The 23,228-nt window shown below is 42.0% G+C and overlaps 1 protein-coding gene across 2 annotated transcripts in view; it reads right to left on the bottom strand.

The window, feature by feature from the left end:
• The window catches only part of CACNA1G (calcium voltage-gated channel subunit alpha1 G), a 268,125-nt gene that overhangs the window by 11,743 nt on the left and 233,154 nt on the right, over window positions 1-23,228 (bottom strand). The window contains exons 33-35 of one of the 2 annotated variants that reach the window (XM_048491901.1): window positions 22,333-22,473; window positions 10,408-10,542; window positions 7,258-7,447 (exon numbers count right to left, since the gene is read on the bottom strand). In XM_048491901.1, the coding sequence (XP_048347858.1) occupies window positions 7,258-7,447; window positions 10,408-10,542; window positions 22,333-22,473 (466 nt within the window). The remainder of the gene's footprint in view (window positions 1-7,257; window positions 7,448-10,407; window positions 10,543-22,332; window positions 22,474-23,228) is intronic. The other variant, XM_048491902.1, reaches the window with a different exon arrangement.

The following is a 23,228-nucleotide window of genomic DNA, read 5'->3' as shown; positions in this document are numbered from 1 at the left end:
CATCTGGTGGGCCATTGCGAGTAGCAGAGTGCTGGACTAGATGGACTCTGGTCTGATCCAGCAGGCTCTTTCTTATGTTCTTACCTTTCGGTATGTCTATTTTTATATTTAAAACGGTCATTAGAGCAGCAAACCGGTTGTTAAATTATTTGAATCCCACCACTGCTTGTCACCTCCAGGGGAATGGGGCTATACCCAGATGTCTTGCCAACTTTGCAGAAAAGAAATGGTCCTAGAACTTACCCAGGCCACCACTGCTATCCAGGAGTGGAGAAGGGCAACCTCCCACTCTGGCCGCATGGTGTCCCAAGGGCAGAGCCAAGGGAGTCACAGCTAGTGTGGGGACATATGGTTGGGAGAGACCAAGCTTCAGGTCCTACTGGAATCTTATTTACATGGGGCAAGCACTCAATAGCTTTTCCACAGCAGCTGGCTGTTCGTACGCTGTACTATATTGGCCACTGTTCTTCTGATTTTCTTCTTGCTCTGCTGTAAGTGTGAACCCTGCAAAACTTTTTCAAATAAAGCCCAATGTATTATGTTATTTTTAAAACACACACCAGAAAAGTAATTAATTTTAATCTGGACTGTCTCTTACAAAACGAATCTCATTTGTCCTGGAATACTTCCCGGAATACAAACTCAATCATGCAGGATTGTTCTAACGAATACCTTCTCCACAGGCCAAGCTTACTGACAGAACAGAAGTCTTTTCCAACTTGAAATAATGCGTTCTTGTTATTACTCACTGATGATGTATGGCATTTACAAACCTCACAGCACTTTAGAGAATTGCACGCTATAAACTGATGCAAGCAAGTGCTCAGCTCTGAAAAGCAGCTGTTTTTCTGATGGAAGGAAAGAGCGCCATGAGATATCTCAGCATTAAAAATAAATACCACTTGGGGCTAGTTCTACTCATGAAACTCCCTTACACTGAGTCAGCCCACTGGTCGGTTGAGATTGATACCGTCTACTCTGAAAGTCAGTGGCTGTTTAGCATCTTAGGTCAAGGTGTTTCAGATCATCTTTCCACCTGATCTTTTTAACTGGAGATGCTGGAGACTGAACCCGGAACTTTTTGCTTGCAAGACAGATGCTCTATCACTGCGCTCTCCACATCATTCTATCTTCCATTGTGGGGGATTGTGTGAATCCACCCCACTACAGTATCCTCACTTTATGATGACAATGGCAGATTTGTGCCTGGAGGCAGTCTGCTACAAGAAAGATTTGTGCCCAGAGGCAGTCTACTACAAGAAAGACCCAAAGAAAGCAACCCTAGAAGGTTACTGTTTGCCACCTACAGCTCACAATGTAAAATTGCTTCAGCACATCATCAGTGACTGACAGCCTGTCCCAGATAAAAATATTTCTTTTCAGAGGCGGAGTGCTCACGGGGACATGTGGGGTCACATGTCTCCAGGCGCATGCCAGCTGGTTGGGGCGCCCCAAAAATTGCCCCCCGCAACTCTCCCCTGCACCCCTCCCCACCCTGTCAGGTTGCTCCTTCAGCTGGCGGAGGCTCTGTTGGCTGAAGGAGCCGCCTGGAGGAGCCAGGCCAAGGGGCAGCCCATGGCAGACACCTGCCGGCTAAGATAAGTAAGACATTGGGGGTGGGGAGGAGCAGGTGTTGCCCTGAAAGGCACCATTTCCCCAACCCCACGCCTCTGTTTCTCTTTCACAGGTTTTGGGAGGCAGGCCTTTCCTCACTTATAGACAACCTCCCTTTCAAACTTAAAACAGCTTCTGACCACCCAATAGAGACACAAGCCCAGGAACCGAACCCTGAAAAAGACTCAGATGCCAACTTTGCCTCCATATAAAATCAAGCAATATAAATATTGATTACAGGATCGAATAACATCAGCTATTTCATCCACCTGCACATCATCTAATTTAATATATGCCATCATGTGCCAACAATGCCCTTCTATTGCCTAAAGTGGATAAACAGGTTGGTCTCTCCAGTAGATAATTAATGAATGCAAACTGGACAACATTCGGGAACCAGTGGGGGAACATTTTAGTCTTCCTGGATATACTGTTGCAGATCTGAAAGGCACTGCTTTACAACAAACTTCAAACAGAATACAGGACAAAAGTGCTGAATTACAATATCTAAAGAAATTAAACTTTATCCTTCCCATGGGCCTAAGCAGAGACTTGAATTTCCTTAATCAGTATAAGAAATTATACTACACTAAAAAGTGGGTCCTGTTGGGTTATTAGAAGCAGGAACCGCTTTTTAGAGACTTTAACTGGAGCTTCTTAACACGTACCATACTGCAACACTTTGCATGTTATTTTTTCATTGTAAGACTCTTTCTTCCCTGAATAGTGGTGGCAACGCTACTTCACTGTATATTTGTATTCCATGAGAAGCTGGAACCTCTGACTCCTCTCTTCATTCGTTATGTGTAATAACCACATCTATTCAAACCCCTTACACAGGAAATCACACCTGAAAAATTTATAATAGGATTCACACTATGTGATCTCTGTTTCAACTCCTTCCCCCTCTCCATTTCTGTTAATTTTCTTATAAAAAAATCTCCGAAATTATTTCCTTCCCATAGCGCCTGAACAACTGAGCTCAGATTCACAAAAGCTCCTGCTGGAATAAATGTTGTTAGTCTTTACGTTGCCATTAGACTTCTTTTTAATTTTTTTAAAAGGACCTGCACAAATGCTGGCTGCTGTGGTCACTATCTATGCACAGCCTGGCTCACCTGGAAATTTCTCCATACTATCTAGAACACACAAAGGATTGCATGGAGACAAAAAGCAGCTGCCAGCTAGATCTGCCACCCAGAGCTTCGTCCAAATAAAGCATAAGAACTTGTGATAGTCAGTGACAGCCTTGTGTTTCCCACGAATCCCACCATTTAACCTTAGCCTTTATCGATAATGTGATATTTTCACACAACTCTGGTAGACACTGCCAATGGACAGGGCCAAAAAGTGGCACTGGTTTTGCAAGCTTCCCCACCTCCAACTTCTGCACATTCATTTGAAAGTCTGTAAAGGTCCCACAAATGTTATTCATGTCAGGTTCTTCCCCTAAAATCTGGAACCCAGGTGACTGCACTTGCTCACACTAATTCCTTCCTCATATTTCCTCCTTACCCTTTATTGTCTCCAGCACTGTAGATATCAAGAGTGTAAAGCACCTGATCTACTTTTGCTGCTTTGGATAGCATCGTATATGGTTGTAGATTATATTACAAACGAGGCCTGTATTATAATTTTCCAGACTGTATTTGGGGAAAAAGCAGCATGTTTAATGACGAAACTTAACCCCTGGAAAATGTTTTTGTGACCATGCAATGAGGCATATTTAACACAGCATGTTTGCCAATCTGATTCTGTGAACAGAAGGCTAAGGAAATAGTGGGACTCTCCTCTCCCCAATCTTCCAAAGTACATTTATGCACCTTTTATCAAAACCAGTGATTTTTTTGTTCTGCTGCATAGTCATTGCTCTGCCCTTTAAATACAAGAGGAGAAATCCATTGAAATGGAAGGGAGCAGGGAAATCCATGGAAGACCAAACCATCTTGAAAGTGTGAAGAAAAGTGTGGGTAGTAAGGAGATTCAGATTGATCTGTGATGCTTGAGAATAGCAGAGAAATCCAGAGAAAATCGAGAAAAATTAACTTCAACTGCAGACTGTGCCCTGCTATTGAAGGGCCAGTGTTTACATATTACAGGATAGATAGGCTGTGCCGATTTTGTGATGGATGAATATTCACACCACCTGACATTCTTTTTGAAGCAGTTTAGATTGTGGCCTAGTTCTGATGAGGTGCCACTGCAGACCATTTGTCTGAATGGTCCACTATAGAAAAAAATGCCCTCTGCACAAAAATATAGATATCAGGAAGAACAGCTTGAAGTGACAGAATTTGCAAACACACACGCACGCACGCACACACACATACGTCTTTAAAAATTTTAAATAGATTGTTTTATTTGCTTAACAGAACCTTCTTTAAATGTTCCATTGTCTCCTAAAGTGGTAATTTCCAATGTGTCTGTTATTTAATCAACTTACAATTTTTTTTAGAACTAATTGATTTAGAAACTAATCATGCATGGTTTTGAAGTCTATTGTAAGCCGGAACATAGCAGGACTTAAAAGAAATTTATTAGGACCAGCAACCTTTAAATATTTACAAACATTATGATTGTATTTTATTGCAAGAAACACGGTCCTTGAATGAACCCAAATTATTTCATCTTACGCTGCAGTGCCAAGCTATTCTTGTTTTGCCTGACAACGATAGTTTTCACAGTTGTACTCCTGCTGTTAAATTGCAAATGTTTCCATTACTATGCAAATTTCAGTATCACTTTAGTAATCTGTTCATATTTTATATCATTCTGAGCAGTACCCTGAAGTTTATGTCCCTGTGGAACTTTACTGGATGAGGCCTCTTACAGAAATCTTTCTTTGAACCTGGAAAATGTATTTCATGAGAAACCTGCAAAAAATAGTAACACACCTGTGTAACAAGCTAATGTAACTTCACTGCAACAACAACATGTACAAAAATTCATAGTGCATTACCATGCATATGCATAGTGCTTATAGAAAGGCCATACTGAAAATGACTTCCAGTTTTTAGCTTTGGAAAAGGTTTGTACAAATCAGTATAATCACATCAATATACAAAAGAATTAATTACAACAAGGACATAGATGAATTTTTGAGCTGAACCCATTAAATCTTGGAGGATAGAATTCAAAAGTGAATTTTTCTTGCGTTTTTTAGATTGCATTGTAGGTATTAGCAGAAACAGGACCATTGTGGGCAATGCTGCCAATAAATAGGTAGAAGCATGGGTGTAAATGTAGTATAAATGTAAATTTGTGAGAGGGAGACAACAATTAGCTCCTCTATTGATTGTGTTATGGTGATTAAGATTGTACATATATTATTGTACTATGGTTTGTAAATCTGTATACATATTTTTGAGTTAACGTACAAAATTGAGGTACTGTTTCAGAACCTTGGGACGAACAGAATACCACATCTCATCTTAAGTTAAGAAGATAGGGGCAAGCTATGCTACCATCAGTAAAAGCACTGTATGTACATATCATAACTAATTGTAGTGTGTTTGTCTTTAAACATAGCAACACAAAGTACAACTATGGCATGCATTTGGGAAAAGTCTTGAAGAAGCACAGAAAGAGTGAAATGGATTTACAGTGCTTTCCATTGACTTTTCCTGAAGGAAGACTGTTTTTCTTCCTGACCTTGTGTCTGTTCACACAACCAGTCATTACTGCCTCTGGGCATTTTGTCTGAAACACTGCCTTCTCTGCATTGTTTTCCTTCTGGTTACAAGACCTTCAATTTCTATGCCTCCTTTTTAACTTACGTAACCTTGCAGGACTGGTTTTTGTAATGCACTATAATTTTTTATAAATTGTTGTTGAAAATGAAGTTACATTCACTTGATACACAGGTGTGTTGCTACCTGCTCGGAGACTTTATCAAGGTGGTTCACAAAGTAAAAATAAACTCAGTAAACTTGTAAAAAAAAAAACAGTTAAAGGTGCCCCAGAAAAGACAGTTTAGAGAACAGGAGCAGTGAGAGACGAGTACATATAATCCTTTCCTTGTCCGTTGCTTCTTCGTTCCCAAACACCACCTAGCTGTTAATGCCTACTGGCTCTCCAAACTTATGTGCAAAACTGGTGGGGAAGTATTGTACTGAAGAAGTGGCAGGCAGAAAAAAGTTTAAACATTCTTCTTCCCTCCTACCAGAAGCCAGGAAGTGAGTTAGGCATATTTGCACATAATGCCTAATTCAGCCCTAAGAAATTTGCAATGCCATCTGAAGCAAGTCTTCTCAGAATTCTATTCCATGGGGCTTACTTCCAGGAAAGCATTCTTAGGACTGCACTAAGGCCCCTTCTGCATGGGGCAATAAACACAGGTTAAGGACAGTTAAAAACCCGTTTTGGTGGGGAACTTTGCATGGACCCCGCCCCTAAAGCTACTCTGCCCCATATTATTACCCCCAAACTGGGTATTTTGAGAATCACACTATCTGTGAGTCTTTTGAAAAATTCTGGGTTGCAGCTGGGCAGGAGGCGCTTCATTTGGTTATGCGTTCCTTTAAAAAAAAATTTCCAGGCTTACTTCTGTGTAGCCACGCGGGTGTAAATGGTGATATAATGAGACATCAGCATGGCTGTGGGGATTCATTTGTGCATGCCTGCATAGCTACGCATTGGTGGGAGGTTAATAAAAAAAATAGATGCGCTTCTGTCATGAGCCAGCCCCTGGGTACTTACCAGGACACAGAGGACTCTGAGGCAGAACTTGAGGCCTCAGTGCAGCCAGAGGAGGCTGCTCCAGAGAAAGACCAGGCAGCAGAGCCAATGCCCATTTGTTCCCTGCCTGATGACATATAGGTGGAGGAGCCTGCAGATCCTCCTAGAGAACCCATTGATGAGCCAGATGTGCATAGGAGGCAGAAGCAGAGGCTGCTACTGCAGAAGCACAGAAGGAGTGCTCGTTTGGCACTAAGGCATGGGAGATTAGAAGTCTCTGCATCTGATGAAGATTAACTCCTTGCAGAATCCAAGCCCCTTGAACAAGGCTGTCTATATAAGCCTTGCTGTGAGCTTGCTTCTGCCTGGGTGCAACGAGTGTATTTCCTGTTGCTTCTGTGTGCCTGATCTCCTGTTTACTGCTGATCTCCAGCCTGTTTGCCTGATCTCCTGTGCTATGACCTGTTGGACTGACTACATGACTACGGCTTTGCCTACCACCTGCCTTGACCCATTGGACTGCCTTCTGACTGCACTTTTGTCTGCTGCCTGTTCTGTCCTGCGAGACTGGACCTGACCACACCCTGCCTGCCTGCAGCACAGCCTCCGTGCGAAGGCGCGACAGCAACCCGTATTGTTTCCGTGGGCTCCAATCGCTGCCTGCATGGATGCATGTGAACACAAACATAGGAAAGCGGGCTAATTTATCCTGACTGCAACCGGCTATACATTTGCTGTGCGGAAAGGGCCTAAGCAAGGCTCTACATGCGGCTGCTTAACGTTTAGATTGAAATTCTTCAGGTGCAGCAGTTTTGGCTACAAGGCCAGGGACCTCCTTTTAGGACTGTCAAGTTTTCTACAAACGTGAAAAATAGCTGGCAGCTCCTAATTCAAGATGGGTGGACGGTTACCTGACACCTATACACGTGAGCTCAAGTAGTATTTTCTGAGACAAACTCTTGGTACCTGACTGAGATTTTTGATGGGATGGGTTCTTTTCTTTAGAGGTAACACCACAGGTGCCAGTATCAGGACTCTGGAACATATAGCTGTCATTTGGCAAAGAATGGGTGCGGCCCACGGTAGTCTTCCTCACACTCAGCAGATCCTTGATTGGAGAGAAAGTCAAAGGGTCGCTCCTGGAGGGAAGATCAGCCTGCAAAAGAGAGAAGGAGAAGCAATCACAGAACTGGAAAAGCTGCTGCCCATGGGAACTTTGAGTGACAGCCACTGCAACAGACATGAGATACAGACAGCATGCATGTTATTTGGACGTACACATTCCTCACTAACCAAATGGAATTTTGCATGGATGGGTTGACTGGGACGTAATAACCAGAATTTTATACTGATAATACACCACCACACACAGAATGAATCACATCTGAAGAGGAGGGAAAGTACAACACAGGGAAACTGAAAAACAACACTGCAATTATAAACCATGACTATTTCAGGATTAATTGAAATACAAGCATCATGCCTCAAGGCCTGGTAACACTTGCATGCTTTGCCAGACTCTAGTCATTTAAAATGAGAAATAAAAACCCCCTCCATCTTCCAAATGGACAAGACTTTGCAGGGGTATGCACATAAAATTAGTTAATTTTCTTAACAAGCAGGGAGATAGTGTGCTTTATGGAAGACATATCCTGTTTTCACCTTCTTTGACTTTGTGCTACTTAAAAATAGACAAGAAAAGAAGTGCAAAAAGGCTTCAAGGGTGTATTTCCAACAACAAGGAAAATACAATTAAGAATAAAATTATTACATTTTTGATGCTAAAAATGGACTGTGGGAATACTGGTCAATTAAATGAGTTACTGACTCTATTCCTTCTTTCATAGTAGCTGGAATGTTATCCACCAAGAGGTCTTTTGCATTACAGTACACATCTCTGAAGGGTTTTCTAATTTATTTATCCAACAGTAAAACAAAATTTCGATTAGTGATAAAACATGATAAGACGAAATCAAATCTATTTTTAAAAGAAAAGAGTAACATTGCCACTGTCAGTTTCGCCAATCAAATAGAACTTCCATTTCATGTAGGATGAATTTCACTCTTCATTAATTTGATGGTTTGGGTACAAGATGCATCTGTATCTAATTACTCAATTGAACATAGTTCTGTTTCTGTTTTGAAACCCTAATGCAACTGATGTATTAGCTGAGAAAATATTGTGAATTTTCTTTCAGTCATAATAATTTGTTTCTTTTTGGGGAAATGGACCAAACTTAGATGGTTTTAACAAGTGTATTTGAAAACTGGGGTGGGGAGAGCAAGGTGCGACTGGCATCCAACATCATGCTCAAGGTTTGTTTGTACCAGCACCCCTTTGTGGCAATTCTGAATATGTTCCCCATGTTTATATTCATTGGTTTGCCCATGCAGTGGCTTCAGTCTTCTTACATATATTTTCATCCTTTCATAATTAGTGGGCTATATTTTGTACACTGAAGTTGGGTGTGTGGGTTTTCTAAAAATGCCAAATATGTACAGAAGTGTGTGACTCTACAGAAACTATTAAATGTGCTGAGTTGTGCAAAGTACAGCAAAAGTGGAGGTTATTGAATAGGTTAACTTCCATGCAATGATAATAAAAAATGTTAGAGGGAGGGGGATTGTTGGAATAAAGGGAACTGCAAATAACCATTTGTAGCAAATTCGAACTTTGGGGTAAGGCCAGAACCTGTTTTATGGCAAACTTTATTTCTAAAACAGTACAAGTGGAAGGCAGGTTGGAGAAAGACATGGGATTAGTGGCAGATGGCACAAGCCATCGTCCTACTTCAATTCATGGGAAAATCATGGAAAAACTACACCCACAGTTTCCTAAGGTGAACCATTTTATTTCCTAGTTTTGATATATTTGAAACAAGTGCTGAAACAAATGTTCAACATAAATTCATTTTTCAAAATATCTTACCCCCTTGTAAAAAATGGGATTTAAACAGCAGAAAGTAAAAAAAAAGGATCTTGCAGTTTTGAGGCAGAATGATATACCAAAAAGTGTTGCTAAAAATTCAAGATATGCATGTTCAATATCAATTTTCGGAATTTGTTTACTGTACTCTGTATTTAACACCCAAACAGCAGACATATTTTGATTCAGATTAGATGCCTTGAGATTATCTTCCAATGAAATAACTGGCATACAACCTTCTGAAAGTGATCCATAGAACTTTAGGATCCGTTAGATCTGGAAACCTACTTCAAGGCTTATCATGATAAAGGTTAATTATGAGGTCTCCTCTCTCTTGCTTTTGAAAGAATATAGTTCACTTAAAACCATTCCCTGCTGTATTTCGAGCCTTTTGTACATGATGCCATGAAGCATGATGGGAAATACTGTCACGGTTTAAAAGGGATGTGTCCTAAATAAGTAATAACTGTGATGGCAATCTACTAGAATGGCAGAGAGTTCATCAACACAACACACAGCTAAAGGTAGGTTTATGAACAAGAGAAAACAAAGATGGATCCACTAAATGTTGAAAGAGAAGTTATGTCTGTTGTACAGCAGAAATAAAAGCACTTTGATCGCTATACATCAGCTAGAAATATCTAATGTTTCAAGGAGCGGATGGTTAAAGCAGGGCTCAAAATACTGATTACGTGTACAGTAATTAACTGACACCCTCCCCCCCCCTTTATTTTAAAATATCTGATCAAAATTGACACCAAGTGTATAACACAAGCTGCACTGCTCAAGATCCGCATTAGGTAACTTTTTAGTTCAAAATTGATAAAGGGACCCACTGCTAGACCACCTAGACATCTGTTTAAATTCAAAGGAACAGAACTAACTGGGGTCCTTCATGTCATGGCATTTTCTTAATGTCCATAAACAATGTCTTGCCTCTGATGCTATGGGGTAGACTGCATTAATTTTCCTGGAAAAATAAGGAGATATATAGATACATAAATCAACTTCAGAGGTAATATTGGTATTAACCCAAAATGGAATGGTATTAAGCAATGCTTAGTTCAAATGAAAGGGAACGTGTTAGATAAAAAATATTGTTCGTCTGAAAATGCCACAGTTATTTGCCACTTGATAACAGTATTTAGAACCCTGTAAACATCAGAATATACAGTGACCAGTGTATGTACATTGCTTTCCGGGGCATTAAGTAAGAGTGTGTTATTATCATCAGGAAAAGAGTCATCCGTCAGAGCTAAGGACCAGGAATTTTCAGACAGAATATCTGACGTCAGAGACAGAGCCTCCATCTCAGCTAGAGGGATCTAAACAAGGAGAGATGATCAGACATAAGAAACCAGGACACATGTAAATGCCTTTGAGAAAAAAAATAAATCTATCATCATCATAATCATCAGCTAAATACCAAAGTATTTCCCCTTATAACAACAGCATTTGTGTCATTCACATTATTGTGTGTATAAAGCCACAAGGAAATGGAGCTAAGGCTCCCCCCTCCATTTATTCTAAAAGGCTTACAAATAATGTAAGATGGAAATCACCAACTGCACATTAAAGATGCACTGATTAATATAATCTTTTGAGGGACTAACTGAGGGAGTTAAAGCCTCAGTGGCTTGAGAATTAATTTTTAAAACCTAGTCTAATTACATTTAAATGTTACATGCTTTTCAGAAACACCACCGTTCTTTAATCTCTCTGCTTCCAAAAGCTATTATAATATTCTCATTGTGTTTGTTCAGTGACTCTTGTGCTTTTTTAAAAAAAAAAACATTGCAGGCTGAGATCCAAAGACCTACTTTAGGTGTACTGAAGAGCTTGGCACTGTGGAATACATATTTTTTCCAAACAGCAGGTCTCTGTGCTTTATCAGTACCTGCTTCTGAAAGTGCCCTCGTTCAAAAGCTCCTTTATTAAGCACATTGAGCAAGTTGCACAGTTCTTTGGAGCCTAGCCACTATTTAAATGCTGGGTGGTCAATCCAAAGTTCTATGGCTGCACCGGAGATCTCCTTTGTTACATTTCCACCTCCGTTCTATACCCAAGAAGCCTGATGGACTAGGTAGAACAGGTTAGGCTCACAATGTTCCTTTAGATTCATTTACAACTGTTACATTAAATGCTCAACACCAGTAACAATGCGCCGAGCATTTTATGTGTTTCTAAAAAGGCACACTGATAAAGGCATACTGATTTTGCCAACTCCCTTTTACCTGAAAAATTTAAATGCATGTGCACAACTGCGCACATGCGCGCGCACACACACATAGGTCGATTCCCCACTGAAAAAAATGAATCTAGATATATCCAGGTTTGGAAAGACTTGGCACCTTTTGATCACGGTTTGATGGTCCCCACCGCAGCTTGTGGCCCCCAAACAATCCTTGTTCCCAGCAACACAGCAGCAACGCAGGACTCCTCATTGTTGGTGGATTGAATGCGTGATCCGCTCAGGAGCTTTCCTGATTGGCTGCTGCGTTGTGTTGGGGCGGGAATTTTTTTTATTTTTAACCTTGCGGATCCACGTCTGCGCGAGCATGCGCAGAGCGACTCTACGCGGAGACAAAGAAACGGGCGATTAAAGCAAAGCCCTGTTTCCGCGCACCTCCATGCAGTTGGATTCACTTGGATACGACGTGTAGCACTACTTTGTATTGCCTTCTACTGGCTCTTTGGTCCGTGAAATAAAAAAAAAGGCTGTGCGTGCATTGCACACAACCCACTGCGTTCTCATTGGATGGGAGGCTTCATGTCACTACCAGTGGTGGGAAAAACGAATCCAGATTCACACCCCCCCCCCCACTTCCCCACCGCTCCAGATTGCCCATGTGTTTTTTAAAAAGGTCTACTTCCATGCAGGTTCTAAAATAACACGTGCTGGGTGGGTGGGGGGAGTGCCAGAAACGGGATGAATGTGTGTTCAGTGCTGGTGAAGTGGGGAGTTTTGCAGGAAACCTGGATATTTGGCGTGACGAGCATGCATCTACTCCTCAGTGGGGAATCGACCATATATAACCTGGAAGTAAGCACCATTGAATATGATGGGACTTACTTCTGAGTAGACCTGCTTAGGATGACTCCTTTGGTGCCCATTAATTTCTCTTTTAAGCAAGCAATCAGAGTGGTTAAAATGGCAGTATCTTCCAACAATAGTGCGTGTCTACAAATGAGGTTCTAATCTGTGCTAGAGAGAAAATGGAACTGGTTCTTCAAAGCTGATTTCTTCAAAGTGAATTGGTACAACATTCTGTATCAAATGTCAGATGAGCTGAGGTCTTGAACCAGAGTTTAGTGATCCCATTGTCCTAATAAGTTTGGGGTTTAACTCCATGATTAGTATTCAAAAATTGAGCCTATGATGAGTAACCTAATCCTTTATTCTAACACACTCAAAAAAGAGAAAAAATAAATTGTATTGTCAAAGGCTTTCACAGCTGGAATCACTAGGATGTTGTGGGTTTTCCGGGTTATGGCCGTGTTCCAGTAGTATTTTCTCCTGACGTTTCGCCTGTATCTGTGGCTGGCATCTTCACAGATGCAGGCAAAACTTCAGGAGAAAATACTGCTGGAACACAGCCATACAACCCAGTAAAACTTCAAGGTATCCAATGACAGAGCAATGTATTGCTTTCCATTTTATGGACCTTACCAGACTCTACTGACAATATTCTGTCAAAGCGTATTCATTAATAATAGCAAGGCTATCGCTACCATCATTCCCAAAACAATATCTTTGATGGCCTTAATGTGAAGTGCTGAATTTCTAACCAGTCTTCCCAGGATTTGGTGTCACATTAGTGGATTTCAATGGGGTTCTCGATAACAACACATGGGTTTTCTTTTTTGCTTGAAACAGCTACAGTGCTATAAAGCTGACTTATACAAACAGCTACTATTACATCAAGATATGCATCTATGTCCTATCTCCCAATGTCTCTTTTATCTCAGGGGTTCATTTTAAAAAAAGAATTAGAGCTTTTACTTTAAGTGCTTAAGCAGGCTATGCCTACAGGTAATAAATCATTCAGAAGACCAGGGCTTGGTGCCTCTATACCAGAGATGAGTCGATTTCATAGACTAAGTGGACTAGTAAACACAGAATGAACCTCATTTGGTTTGCTGAATATTTAGGCATATATCCATTAACCCACTTGACGTTGTAGCTAAGTCTAAAATGCATAGCTAGGAAATTATAAAATACAGTTTTCAGTAAGGTTTCCTGAATAAATCTGTAGTAATTATAACATTGCCAGAAAAAGAAAATAGTGTGTTTATTATACCCTATCCTGACCTCACCAGATCTTAGAAGCTAAGCAGGGTCGACCTTGGCAAGTCTTTAAATTCCAAGGAATGCCAAGATCAGGAAGTGGAGGCAGGCAACAACAAACCACCTCTAAATGCCTCTTGCTTTGAAAGCCCCACCAGGGGTCGCCATGAGGAGTGGTGATTCGGTAAACTCGAAAAACCAGATTATTCAGTAGAGCTGAATTAGCCTGGTACTAAAAAAAAGTCAAATAAGTTTCAGATTTTTAAAGCTTTGGCCTGGCAGAGAACTCCACTCTCTGAAAGCAACCCCCAATTCCAATGGGGGAAAGGAGGCAACTTTCTGCACTCTGCAAACCCCCCCCCCCACACACACACACAAAGCTAGTTGCCGCTTTGCAATTGTGCAAGGAGGCAGGCAGCTAAGTTGCTTGCAAAGAGCAGAGCTCTCCTCAAGCAAACCCCTCCCATCACATCCCCACTTGAAAAGCCAGTTGCTGGCTTTACAATGGGGACGAAGGCAGCTGAGTTGATTGCAAAGAACAGAGCTTTCTGCTCTGTGCAAGCAACCCTCCCTCTTCCCAATCAGGGAAGGAAGTAGCCAGCTTATTTGCAGAGAGTGGAGATCTCCCCCCACCCCCACCCCCGTGGGCGACCCTGCATAGCTGATTACTATTTGGATTCAGCAAACCTAAAAATTATCAGAAAGACCAAGCAAGATGATACACTGTATCGGCCTTTTTTGGCTTTACCAATAATTTTCAGGTCTTTTAATGCCGAATCTAAATTTCCCCCCCCCCCCCCTGAAAAAGTTGCTCACCCCTGGCCGTAAGTTAAATATGACTTGACACACACACACCCCACCCACAGTCAACAGTCCTTTTTTTAAGGTTGTATTCAGAATTAAGATTGGGGATTGAATGTTATATAAACAGTTTTGAACTACTACTACAAGAATCTCTGCTTGCAACAGGTAAGCATAAATTGGTATTGTCACGTCCATGCATCTTGCAAACAAGAAGAGGTGAAATGCTGAAACAGAGATCGCTAGTTGAATAGCTTATTAAGGGTGCTTATTTTTTAAGACATGGGCATAACCCGACAGCTAGAATGTTCAATAGAAGACCTATGCATATGCATAAATATGAATATTCTTATGCAACCTTGTCTTCGAAAGTAAAATGAGAAGATGGCTTTCCACATAATCCTGAACATGTTCACTTGGAAGAACATCCCATAATCAATTTCCTAGTTAGTTTAATTAGTCTAGTGCAGGGGTAGGGAACCTGCGGCTCTCCAGATGTTCAGGAACTACAATTCCCATCAGCCCCTACCAGCATGGCCAATTGGCCATGCTGACAGAGGCTGATGGGAATTGTAGTTCCTGAACATCTGGAGAGCCGCAGGTTCCCTACCCCTGGCCTAGTGGTTGCTTCATGCAACACATTAAAAAGATCCCCATAGTGAACACCATCATGCTTCCACTTTTGTACATCTTTGGTCAGGAGAATCCTCAATGACAGTTCAAGTCCTGGAAAGAGTGTGGTTGTAGACTTAATTATTTCCCGTGCTTTAAGATGTATACATATTTGCTAGAAGCTGTCAGTTATTGGGACAGCCTGGCAACTAGTCCAGAAGAGACAAGCGCTGAGAACTGGATTGGAAATGGGCAATATGATATAATAGCCTCCTTTCACTAAAATGCCAGGCATCAGAAGAAAATCTATCCTCATCGAAGTCACTTTTGAAAATTACACTTTCACATTGAACCTTGGGCACAAACTATCTAGACATCTATCATTAGAACTCCAGAAGGGCTGATTGGCATGAAAAGACAGCTGCAGTTAACTTTTGATATGGATCACAGCTATAATGCTGAGGAGGGATTTTTAACACTTTTTCTTTCCCAGCATTTCTCCATGGAAATGGCTTCCTCTGGGTTGCCCTAAATCCCATGGGAGAAAAACAGTAAGCACAATACTTTTTTCCCCTTCTACGGAAGTCAACAGCAGTTAGCTGCCTCCTTCCCCCACTGGGGTTTAAAACAGACTAGAGGAAGCCATTTCTGTGACATTTCTGATAAAAGAAACCCTTCCCTAGTCCTAATGCAGGGTGGTTCTTTGGGCTGGTTTTTAAAGGTAAATGTAGTCCCCTGTGCAAGCATTGGGTCATTACTGATTTATGGGGTGACATCACATCATGATGTTACTAGGCAGACCGTGTTTATGCGGTGGTTTGCCATCGCATTCTCCAGTCATCTACTCTTTACCCTCAACTCGTTTTACTGACCTTGGGAAGATGGAAGACTGGGTCAACCTTGAGCCGGTTTCCTGAAACTGACTTCTGTTGGGATTGAACTCAGGTAGTGAGCAGAGATTTGACTGCAGTACTGCAGCTTACTGCTCTGCCCCATGGTTGTTTTTAAGGATCAAATAATATATTTGGAGTTCTACTAATAGAATTCTAGTGTCACGTGTACTTTGGCCCAACCTTGATGCTGCATTGCCTGGTAAGATACGAAGCCAAAGGTGTGAGCCCCACATTTCAAAATAGAATCCAGGTATTATAGGTCTGCTACACATACACTGCAAATTCTCTGGCACAAATATTTACAAATGGGATCATTTGTGTGAAACAGTTTTGCCACTGCCTCACACTTAAACTTCCTGTAGGATGGAAAACAGACTTCATTCAGTGATTGAGACTGACATTTGGACACTTCTGACTGTTGCCTTAGTTCACTGCCAGCAGCCAGTGGCTACACTGGATGCTTCAAGATAATTGTTGAAATTATCAGATCTAGAGTGATGTAACCATGGATACTGATCACAATGCTGTCTTCTGGAAGGAGATGCCTCTACATTGCTATTGTTATACCTCTTTCATCAATCCTAAGACATGTATTTGCACCAAACTGATAGCAACAAGGCCTCAATAAAGGAAGCCAATTTCAAATCCCAAAAGGGGGTTTCTACTTTAGCTCTCCTTTTCTTGTTAAATCCATTGTAAGTGTGGAAAATGAAAAATTAACTGAATAGCAATGCAGGAGAATAAAAGTCCAGTTGAGGAAGAAAAATTGAGTTCATTGGTTTTGAACAATGTGTAAACTTGTATTTGAGTCAACATAGGAATGAACATTCATCTATGTACATGCAGGAATAAAACAAGGGGTGCTACAGTAGTCTATCCCGTAGCTGCATTAGCATCTCATAAATGAAAAACCATGCAGAACTGGGACTTGTGCATGAGTCAGGCATGATCTTTCTCCCCAGGCAGCCTTTTCCAAAGTATTTCTCCTTAGCAGCAAGCTGGAAAAACTGCAAAGGGTTGTTTTTAAAAATCCTCCCTAGCAGCAGCTGCTTGTGCCTCCTGCAGAAGTGAGGTTAAACTGCTTCCTCTATCCAAAAGCCCCTTTACACATTCAAGAGTAAGGAGTATGTGGGATGTTGGTCCCACCCTGTGTCAGAAGTAACACAATCATACATGAATTGCTGCTTCTCAATTCCCGCCTATGTGATGACCAATTTGAACTGCAGTATAAATGGAGGAAAAGGAACCAAGAGCAATTTTCTCTGTCTGAAACAGCTGTTGGCCCTGTTGGGGAAGCCCAGGTATATCCCCGGAACATATACGTTTTCTTTAAAAAAAACTCACCCCCAGCACTGCTTTGGGCTAGGGAAATGGTGCAGGGGACAAGGGTGAAACTGCTTCTCCATGGGTACTGTAGCCCTGACCCAAAAGGTCATGGAACAAGCAGGAATTGAGGAGAATACACAACTCATATGTAATTGCGTTATGTCTGACGGGTGAGTAAAGGACCAGTCCAGTGCAACATCTAGTAAAAATGCTTTACTAGCAACTTCCACTTCATAGTACCACCCTCATGAATGCATCTGAGAGCTAGTCACATGAGCCATCCAGGGTATGTTCTCAGTGGCTCTATAGATTCTTTCCCCTGATGTCTCTCTTTTACTAAGTAAGGCAATTGTGGACAACCAGACTGATTGGAGGACTATTTGTGGTAGGATGGAGAAGAGCTCTTAAACCCCCTTTCCCAGCTATCTGTCCCAAATTCCACTGCTTCCCACACATTTTTCCTCATGGAAAGTAAAATAGGCATGTATCTTTCAGGAAAAAAGCAACTGAGAGGAATGGTAGGGGTGGGTGGAAAAGATTTTAAATAGAGCTTGCTTTTCATTAGTCCTCTCTTCCGTCTGATGCTACCCACTACTGCTTTGCCTAATAAAAAATCCCCGGGGAGGGAATCCTTGCATTATATAATCTCAGAATTATATCTGCCCTCCGTCTATGTCAGCTTTGGGTTTCAGTCAGCCACACTGCCAGGAGGAGTGTAGACTGTCATGCAATGAAGGTAATATTTGTTGGCTTTTGGTACCTGAGCACATCTGCAACTTTTGCAAGCAGTTGCCCTCCAGTGCTAAAAGCCAATTCATGCTCATCTCAGTACATGATAAGTCATCAGGAGTGCAACACGTTCACTAAGCAGTTGCATGGCTAAAACTCAAGCACAGAGTGATTAAAAACAGTGGCTGCCATTAACTGAAAGCCATATGCACAGGCTGCCCCAAATTAAGTGATAGAAAATATTGAAAATTTGGCAGACGGCCTGAAAGTCAGTCCCTGATATTTCACTTTTACTTTTCCGTGGATCAAAAGGATTAGCCTCTGCATATTTCATGAAGCTGAAACCATGACCATTAATTACAGATTGCAGCTGGTTAACTGCCCATTCTTGACTGCCAAGGCAATAAATCAATTAAATTTACAACAGTTGTAACAACCTACTGAAGATATTTTTGAAGATTCTAATTCTACGGTGCTGGTTCTTTTTTGTTTAAAAATAATCAAATTTCTCATAGCATCAACTCTGTGACACATCCAAAATGCTGAATTCACAAATGTTGTTGTGGGTTTTGATGGACAATTTAAACGAGGGATGCTGGGCATGCATGTGTCAAGTACTAATGCATACATTATCCCATACTGTCATTTTGAAAGGGTTCTTGACCCTTTCTTGACCATGCATCTTCCCATGGCCATTAATTTATTTTTATTTCATTTAAATTTTTTTTAGGATTGCTATCTCACTCTTTCCCAGCAGGATTCAGGGCGGCTAACACACAATCATAATACAAGATATAAATTTACATATAAAATAAAGCAAGTATAAATAAAAACATTAAAACTACAACGTCAATATCAATAGCAGTACTAAAAGATGGTGACACAATTTCATCACTTTAGGTGCCATTTCCAAGACCCAATTAGCCTAAACATTTTCTTTTTCCCATCCATCATAAGCTAATGCAACCAACGGAGGTCGGGGGAGGAAGAGGGCCAGATTGGAAGGCCAGCAAGATGGAAAACAGCCATAGTTGCCTCCACCAAAGACCTGGTGGAACACCTCCATCTTGCAGGCCCTGCAGAACTGACTAAGATATTGCAGGGCCCTGATGTCAGCTGATAGAGAGTTCCACCAGGCCGGAGCCAGGGCCAAAAAAGCCCTGGCTCTGGTTGAGGCTAGCCAGACATCTTTGGGGCCAGGGACTACCAGGAGTGGAGGAATGAAGTGCCCTCGGGGGAGATGTGGCCCCGCAGGTACAACAGTTCAAGACCACTCAAGGCCTTAAAGGTCAACACCAAGACCTTGAATATGATCTGGAATTCAACTGGTAACCAGTGCACCTGGTGGAGCACGAGTTGAATACGTGCTTTCACCAGAGTCCTGGAGAGAACCCTCTCAGCTGCATCCTGGAGGAGTCTTGAGGGTAGGCCAGTGTAGAGTGAATTATAGTAATCCAGTCTGGAGGTGACATTGTGCCAAGGTCCAAACAAAGGAGCCAACTGCCTGGTTTGGTGTAGATGAAAAAAGGCTCCCTTAGTCATATATGGGATCTGGGCCTCCAAAGAAGGGGAGGGCTCCAGGATCACACCCAGGCTTTTGATGGAGGAAGAAGGCATTAAAGTCACTCTGTCTAATTTAGGCAGTTGGAGCACTCTCTCTGACCCACCCACCCATCCCAACCACAGGACCTCCATCTTTGATATAAATTTCAATCTATTCTTTCTCAACCATCCTGCCATAGCCCGAGAGATTCAACCAGGGCGTCAGGGCAGTAGCTGGCTGGCCCTCCATCAACAGAAAAACCTGGGTGTCATCAGTACATTGATGGCAGCCCAACCCAAAGGTCTGTACCAGTAGAACCAGGTCAGAGGATAGCCCCTTGGGGCACCTCAAAAAGCAATAGGCACCATTGGGACATTCTCTCTCCAATTGCTACCCATTGTCCCTGGTCCCAGAAAAACAAGGCCAAACACGATAGAGCTGTAACCCACACTTTAGAAATGATGAGGTGGTGGGTCAAAAGGTGGTGGCTGACCATGTCAAATGCTGCTGTTAGATTTGAAAGTAACAGGAGAGCCTCGGTCTAGTTGGCAACAGAGTTCATCTGTGATGACAACCAGAGCAGTCTCCATCCCATGGCCAGGCCTGAAGCTAGACTGGAATGGATCCAATGCTGATTTGTATCATCCCAAAACACCTGCAGCTGCTCTGCCACTGATCTCTCAACTACCTTACCCAGAAATGATAAGCTTAAAACTGGATGGTAATTGACTGGATCTAAAGTATCCAGAGATAATTTCTTTAAGATTGGGTATACCACTGCCTACTTCAAGCTCTCCAGGAAATCTCCTGACTCAAGGAAGAGATTAATAATTTCCTGCAGAATTTGCCATAACTCACCACCGCAGGCCTAGTTGCCACGAAGGGCATGCATCTAGGGGACAAATGGTAGGTTTCACAGCTGTTAGTATCTTGTGTGCATTGGCCTTCGGGAGGATACTGAAGTGGTCCAATATCAAATGGGAAGATGGCTAAGAGCCTCCAGTTCACTTACTGTATCAATGGTTGCAGGAAGATTGTGGCAGACCGACAGGATTTTATCCAGAAAAAAGCTTGCATAAGCCTTGTAGTCAGTGGCCAAATCACAAATAGTTATAGATCTCATTCTATGGGATGTAAGAGATCCAATCACCCTAAACAATTGTGCTGGGCATGAGCTTACGGATGCAATGGAGGTCGTAGAATTTCTTCTTTGCAGCCTTCACTGTCACTACCACTTTCATAAATGTCCTATGAGATGTTCTGGAAGCTTCATCCTGAGTTCACCACCAAACTCATTCACATCGTCCTGGTTCCCCTTTCATCAATCACAGATCCCCTGTGCATCAAGAGGCTGGGTTGATACAGGAGCAAAGAGGATACCGGGGAGGAATCTCATTGATGGGTTCAGAGAACCGGACATGCCAGTCCTCTACCAGCTCATATGCACCTGTGGTTGGCTTCAAAGCACACATTCATTCCCTTAAGGATTGATTGATGTTTTAGCCCCTTCAGAACTCACCCTGCCTCAGATCAGACTCTTGTCAGGGCTTCCAAAATCTGGTAAAGTGCGACTTTCCCCCCAGCTTCGCAGGAAAAGTGAAAGGCATCAGCATGTGTTTTGATTTCCCCAGGTTTTCTCGCTCCTCTTAGTTTTCTCTGCCTACCCAACAGCAGTTCCTCTGGCAGGGATAGAAGAAGGAAGTGGGGGATGGATAAAAGGGCAGATTTGCATGGCTTGGGGACACTCTGCAGTGGAAGACTTCCCTCCAAATGGCAAATGTAGGAAAAATCCACTGTGAAGCATACAGCCGTGTAGGAAGTAATAGGGGCACGAGAGTCCCATATGTGCAGGCCAGCAACCTGTGGCCCCAAACGGAACTTATGCTGGCTCCTTAATGTTAGACACACAAGGATTGGCATGTAAATTAAGTGTGACACTGGACTGTATGGAACCCTACCTGGTCAAGAATATTTTGTGTGCCCAACATTGTGTTAAAATCAGCAAGAAGGTGACATTAACATGGTTCAATTTCCCCAATCAGTGGATGTCTTAATTTTAAGACACCAGCTTGTTAAAACTGTCAGCGGCGTCATTTCTTCATGCAATTAACATGGCTGAACAATAGTTTATAATACAACTGGTGAGCAGAAGGTTAGGTATTTTTTTAAAACTCCATCCCATTTCCTTTAGCAAGAGTACTTCCTGGATCACAAAACATTACCCAAAGCTAGTGGCTTGCCCAATTAAGGGGCATGTTTTCTTATTCTGATAGTAAAGCCTCAACTGATCAGCATAATGTGGCCCAATCAGGAAACAGATTTTAATAGATGTGTGATTCTCAGACAGAGCTAATGATAACCAGGTGCCCTGATAACGGTGGTGTAAAAGTACATCATGCATTCTGAGACAATTGACATAGAGAACAAGATGATGATCTCCCTCACACACATCCACATATCTTGATTTCAGGTGAAAGCAGACCAATAAATCATTCCTAAGATCTTAACATAGCCCAGACTTTAACATCAATTTCCTTGAACAGAAATGGAAATGTTCACAGGATCAACATTGCATCTCTATACTATCTTAATGATACTGCTATGAATATCTGGAATACAAGATACTTGTTTTCTTAACATGAGCCTATCCATGGCTGCAATCCAGTGCACACTTGCTTGGGAGTAAGTCCCAGTCAAATTGGTGGGGCTCACCTCTGACTGAGTGTGCACAAGACTGAGCTGCAGACATTCTCACAATTTAAAGTCAAACAAAATGCATTTGCTATCCTACAAATGTAGTTCAGATGCTCTAGTGTCCTCCCTACTTTAGATCAGTTAAAAAAAACTTTCTTGAGAGGGGGGTCATAAACGTTTCAATCCAAATTTAGATAGAAACTTTGCAGGAAATTAGTAATATATTAACCTGTTTCTCAGAGTTGTAATTTTCAGTAGTTGGAAGGGCATAATGATGGCATACAGAGCCTGACAGGTTGTCCATCAGCTTCAACTCTCCTTCCAAAGATTCCTGGATCAGCAGTGATATGGTATCAAACAAGTGTCTTTCCTGGGAGGAGTGCCATATAGCATGCAGAAGGATAAGGCCAGAGAGAGAGGGGGGGGGGAGAGGGGGAGGGAGAGGGAGAGAGAGAGGGAGGGAGAGAGAGAGAGAGAATGTGTGTGAGAGAGAATGTGAGAGAGACAGAATGTGAGAGATGGAAGAAAGAGACAGGAAAAAAATGTTTTCAGACAGAACAGCAGTTGTGGAAATGGCCAGGAAGGGAAAGACAGAGACAGAGAGGGAAGAGAACAGTGCAGTAATATCATGATCAGAACCTTTCTCAGATGTACGATACACTAGGCCAAAACTACATACAGTCAAGAGATACTCCAAGGCTAGGAGGGCACATGACATTCATCCAGAGGGACAACTGCTAGCTACTACCAGCTGACAGAGATACATCTACTATGCAGGGGCCATCATACTTGACATGGCAGGGAACAACTGCAGCAGAAATGGACAACAAAATGTGCACAGCTTTGGATGGAGGCAGGGATGGGAGCCCAGCATTAAGCCTTTATAATGTACACACAGGCACCACTATATGGGAATGGCATGACTTTCAGAGGTGCTAAAGATTCACAGCCATAATTGTGATAGGAGGGCTCAGAAAGTTTGAAAAATCACGTCCTTGACTTAGTTGCCAGGGGATGAGACGTAAGATTAAATTTTCAAAAGCAGTGAAAGTGACTTTATGCAGCAGCTTTCAACCATGGTTTGTCTGCTGGTTCATGATATATACAGCAAAAAAGATGATTCAC

Source organism: Sphaerodactylus townsendi, linkage group LG03, assembly GCF_021028975.2.
Source record: "Sphaerodactylus townsendi isolate TG3544 linkage group LG03, MPM_Stown_v2.3, whole genome shotgun sequence".
Classification (NCBI taxonomy): domain Eukaryota; kingdom Metazoa; phylum Chordata; class Lepidosauria; order Squamata; family Sphaerodactylidae; genus Sphaerodactylus; species Sphaerodactylus townsendi.
Note: the sequence above shows the minus strand (reverse complement) of the source record. Positions and strands in the feature narration are given on the sequence as shown.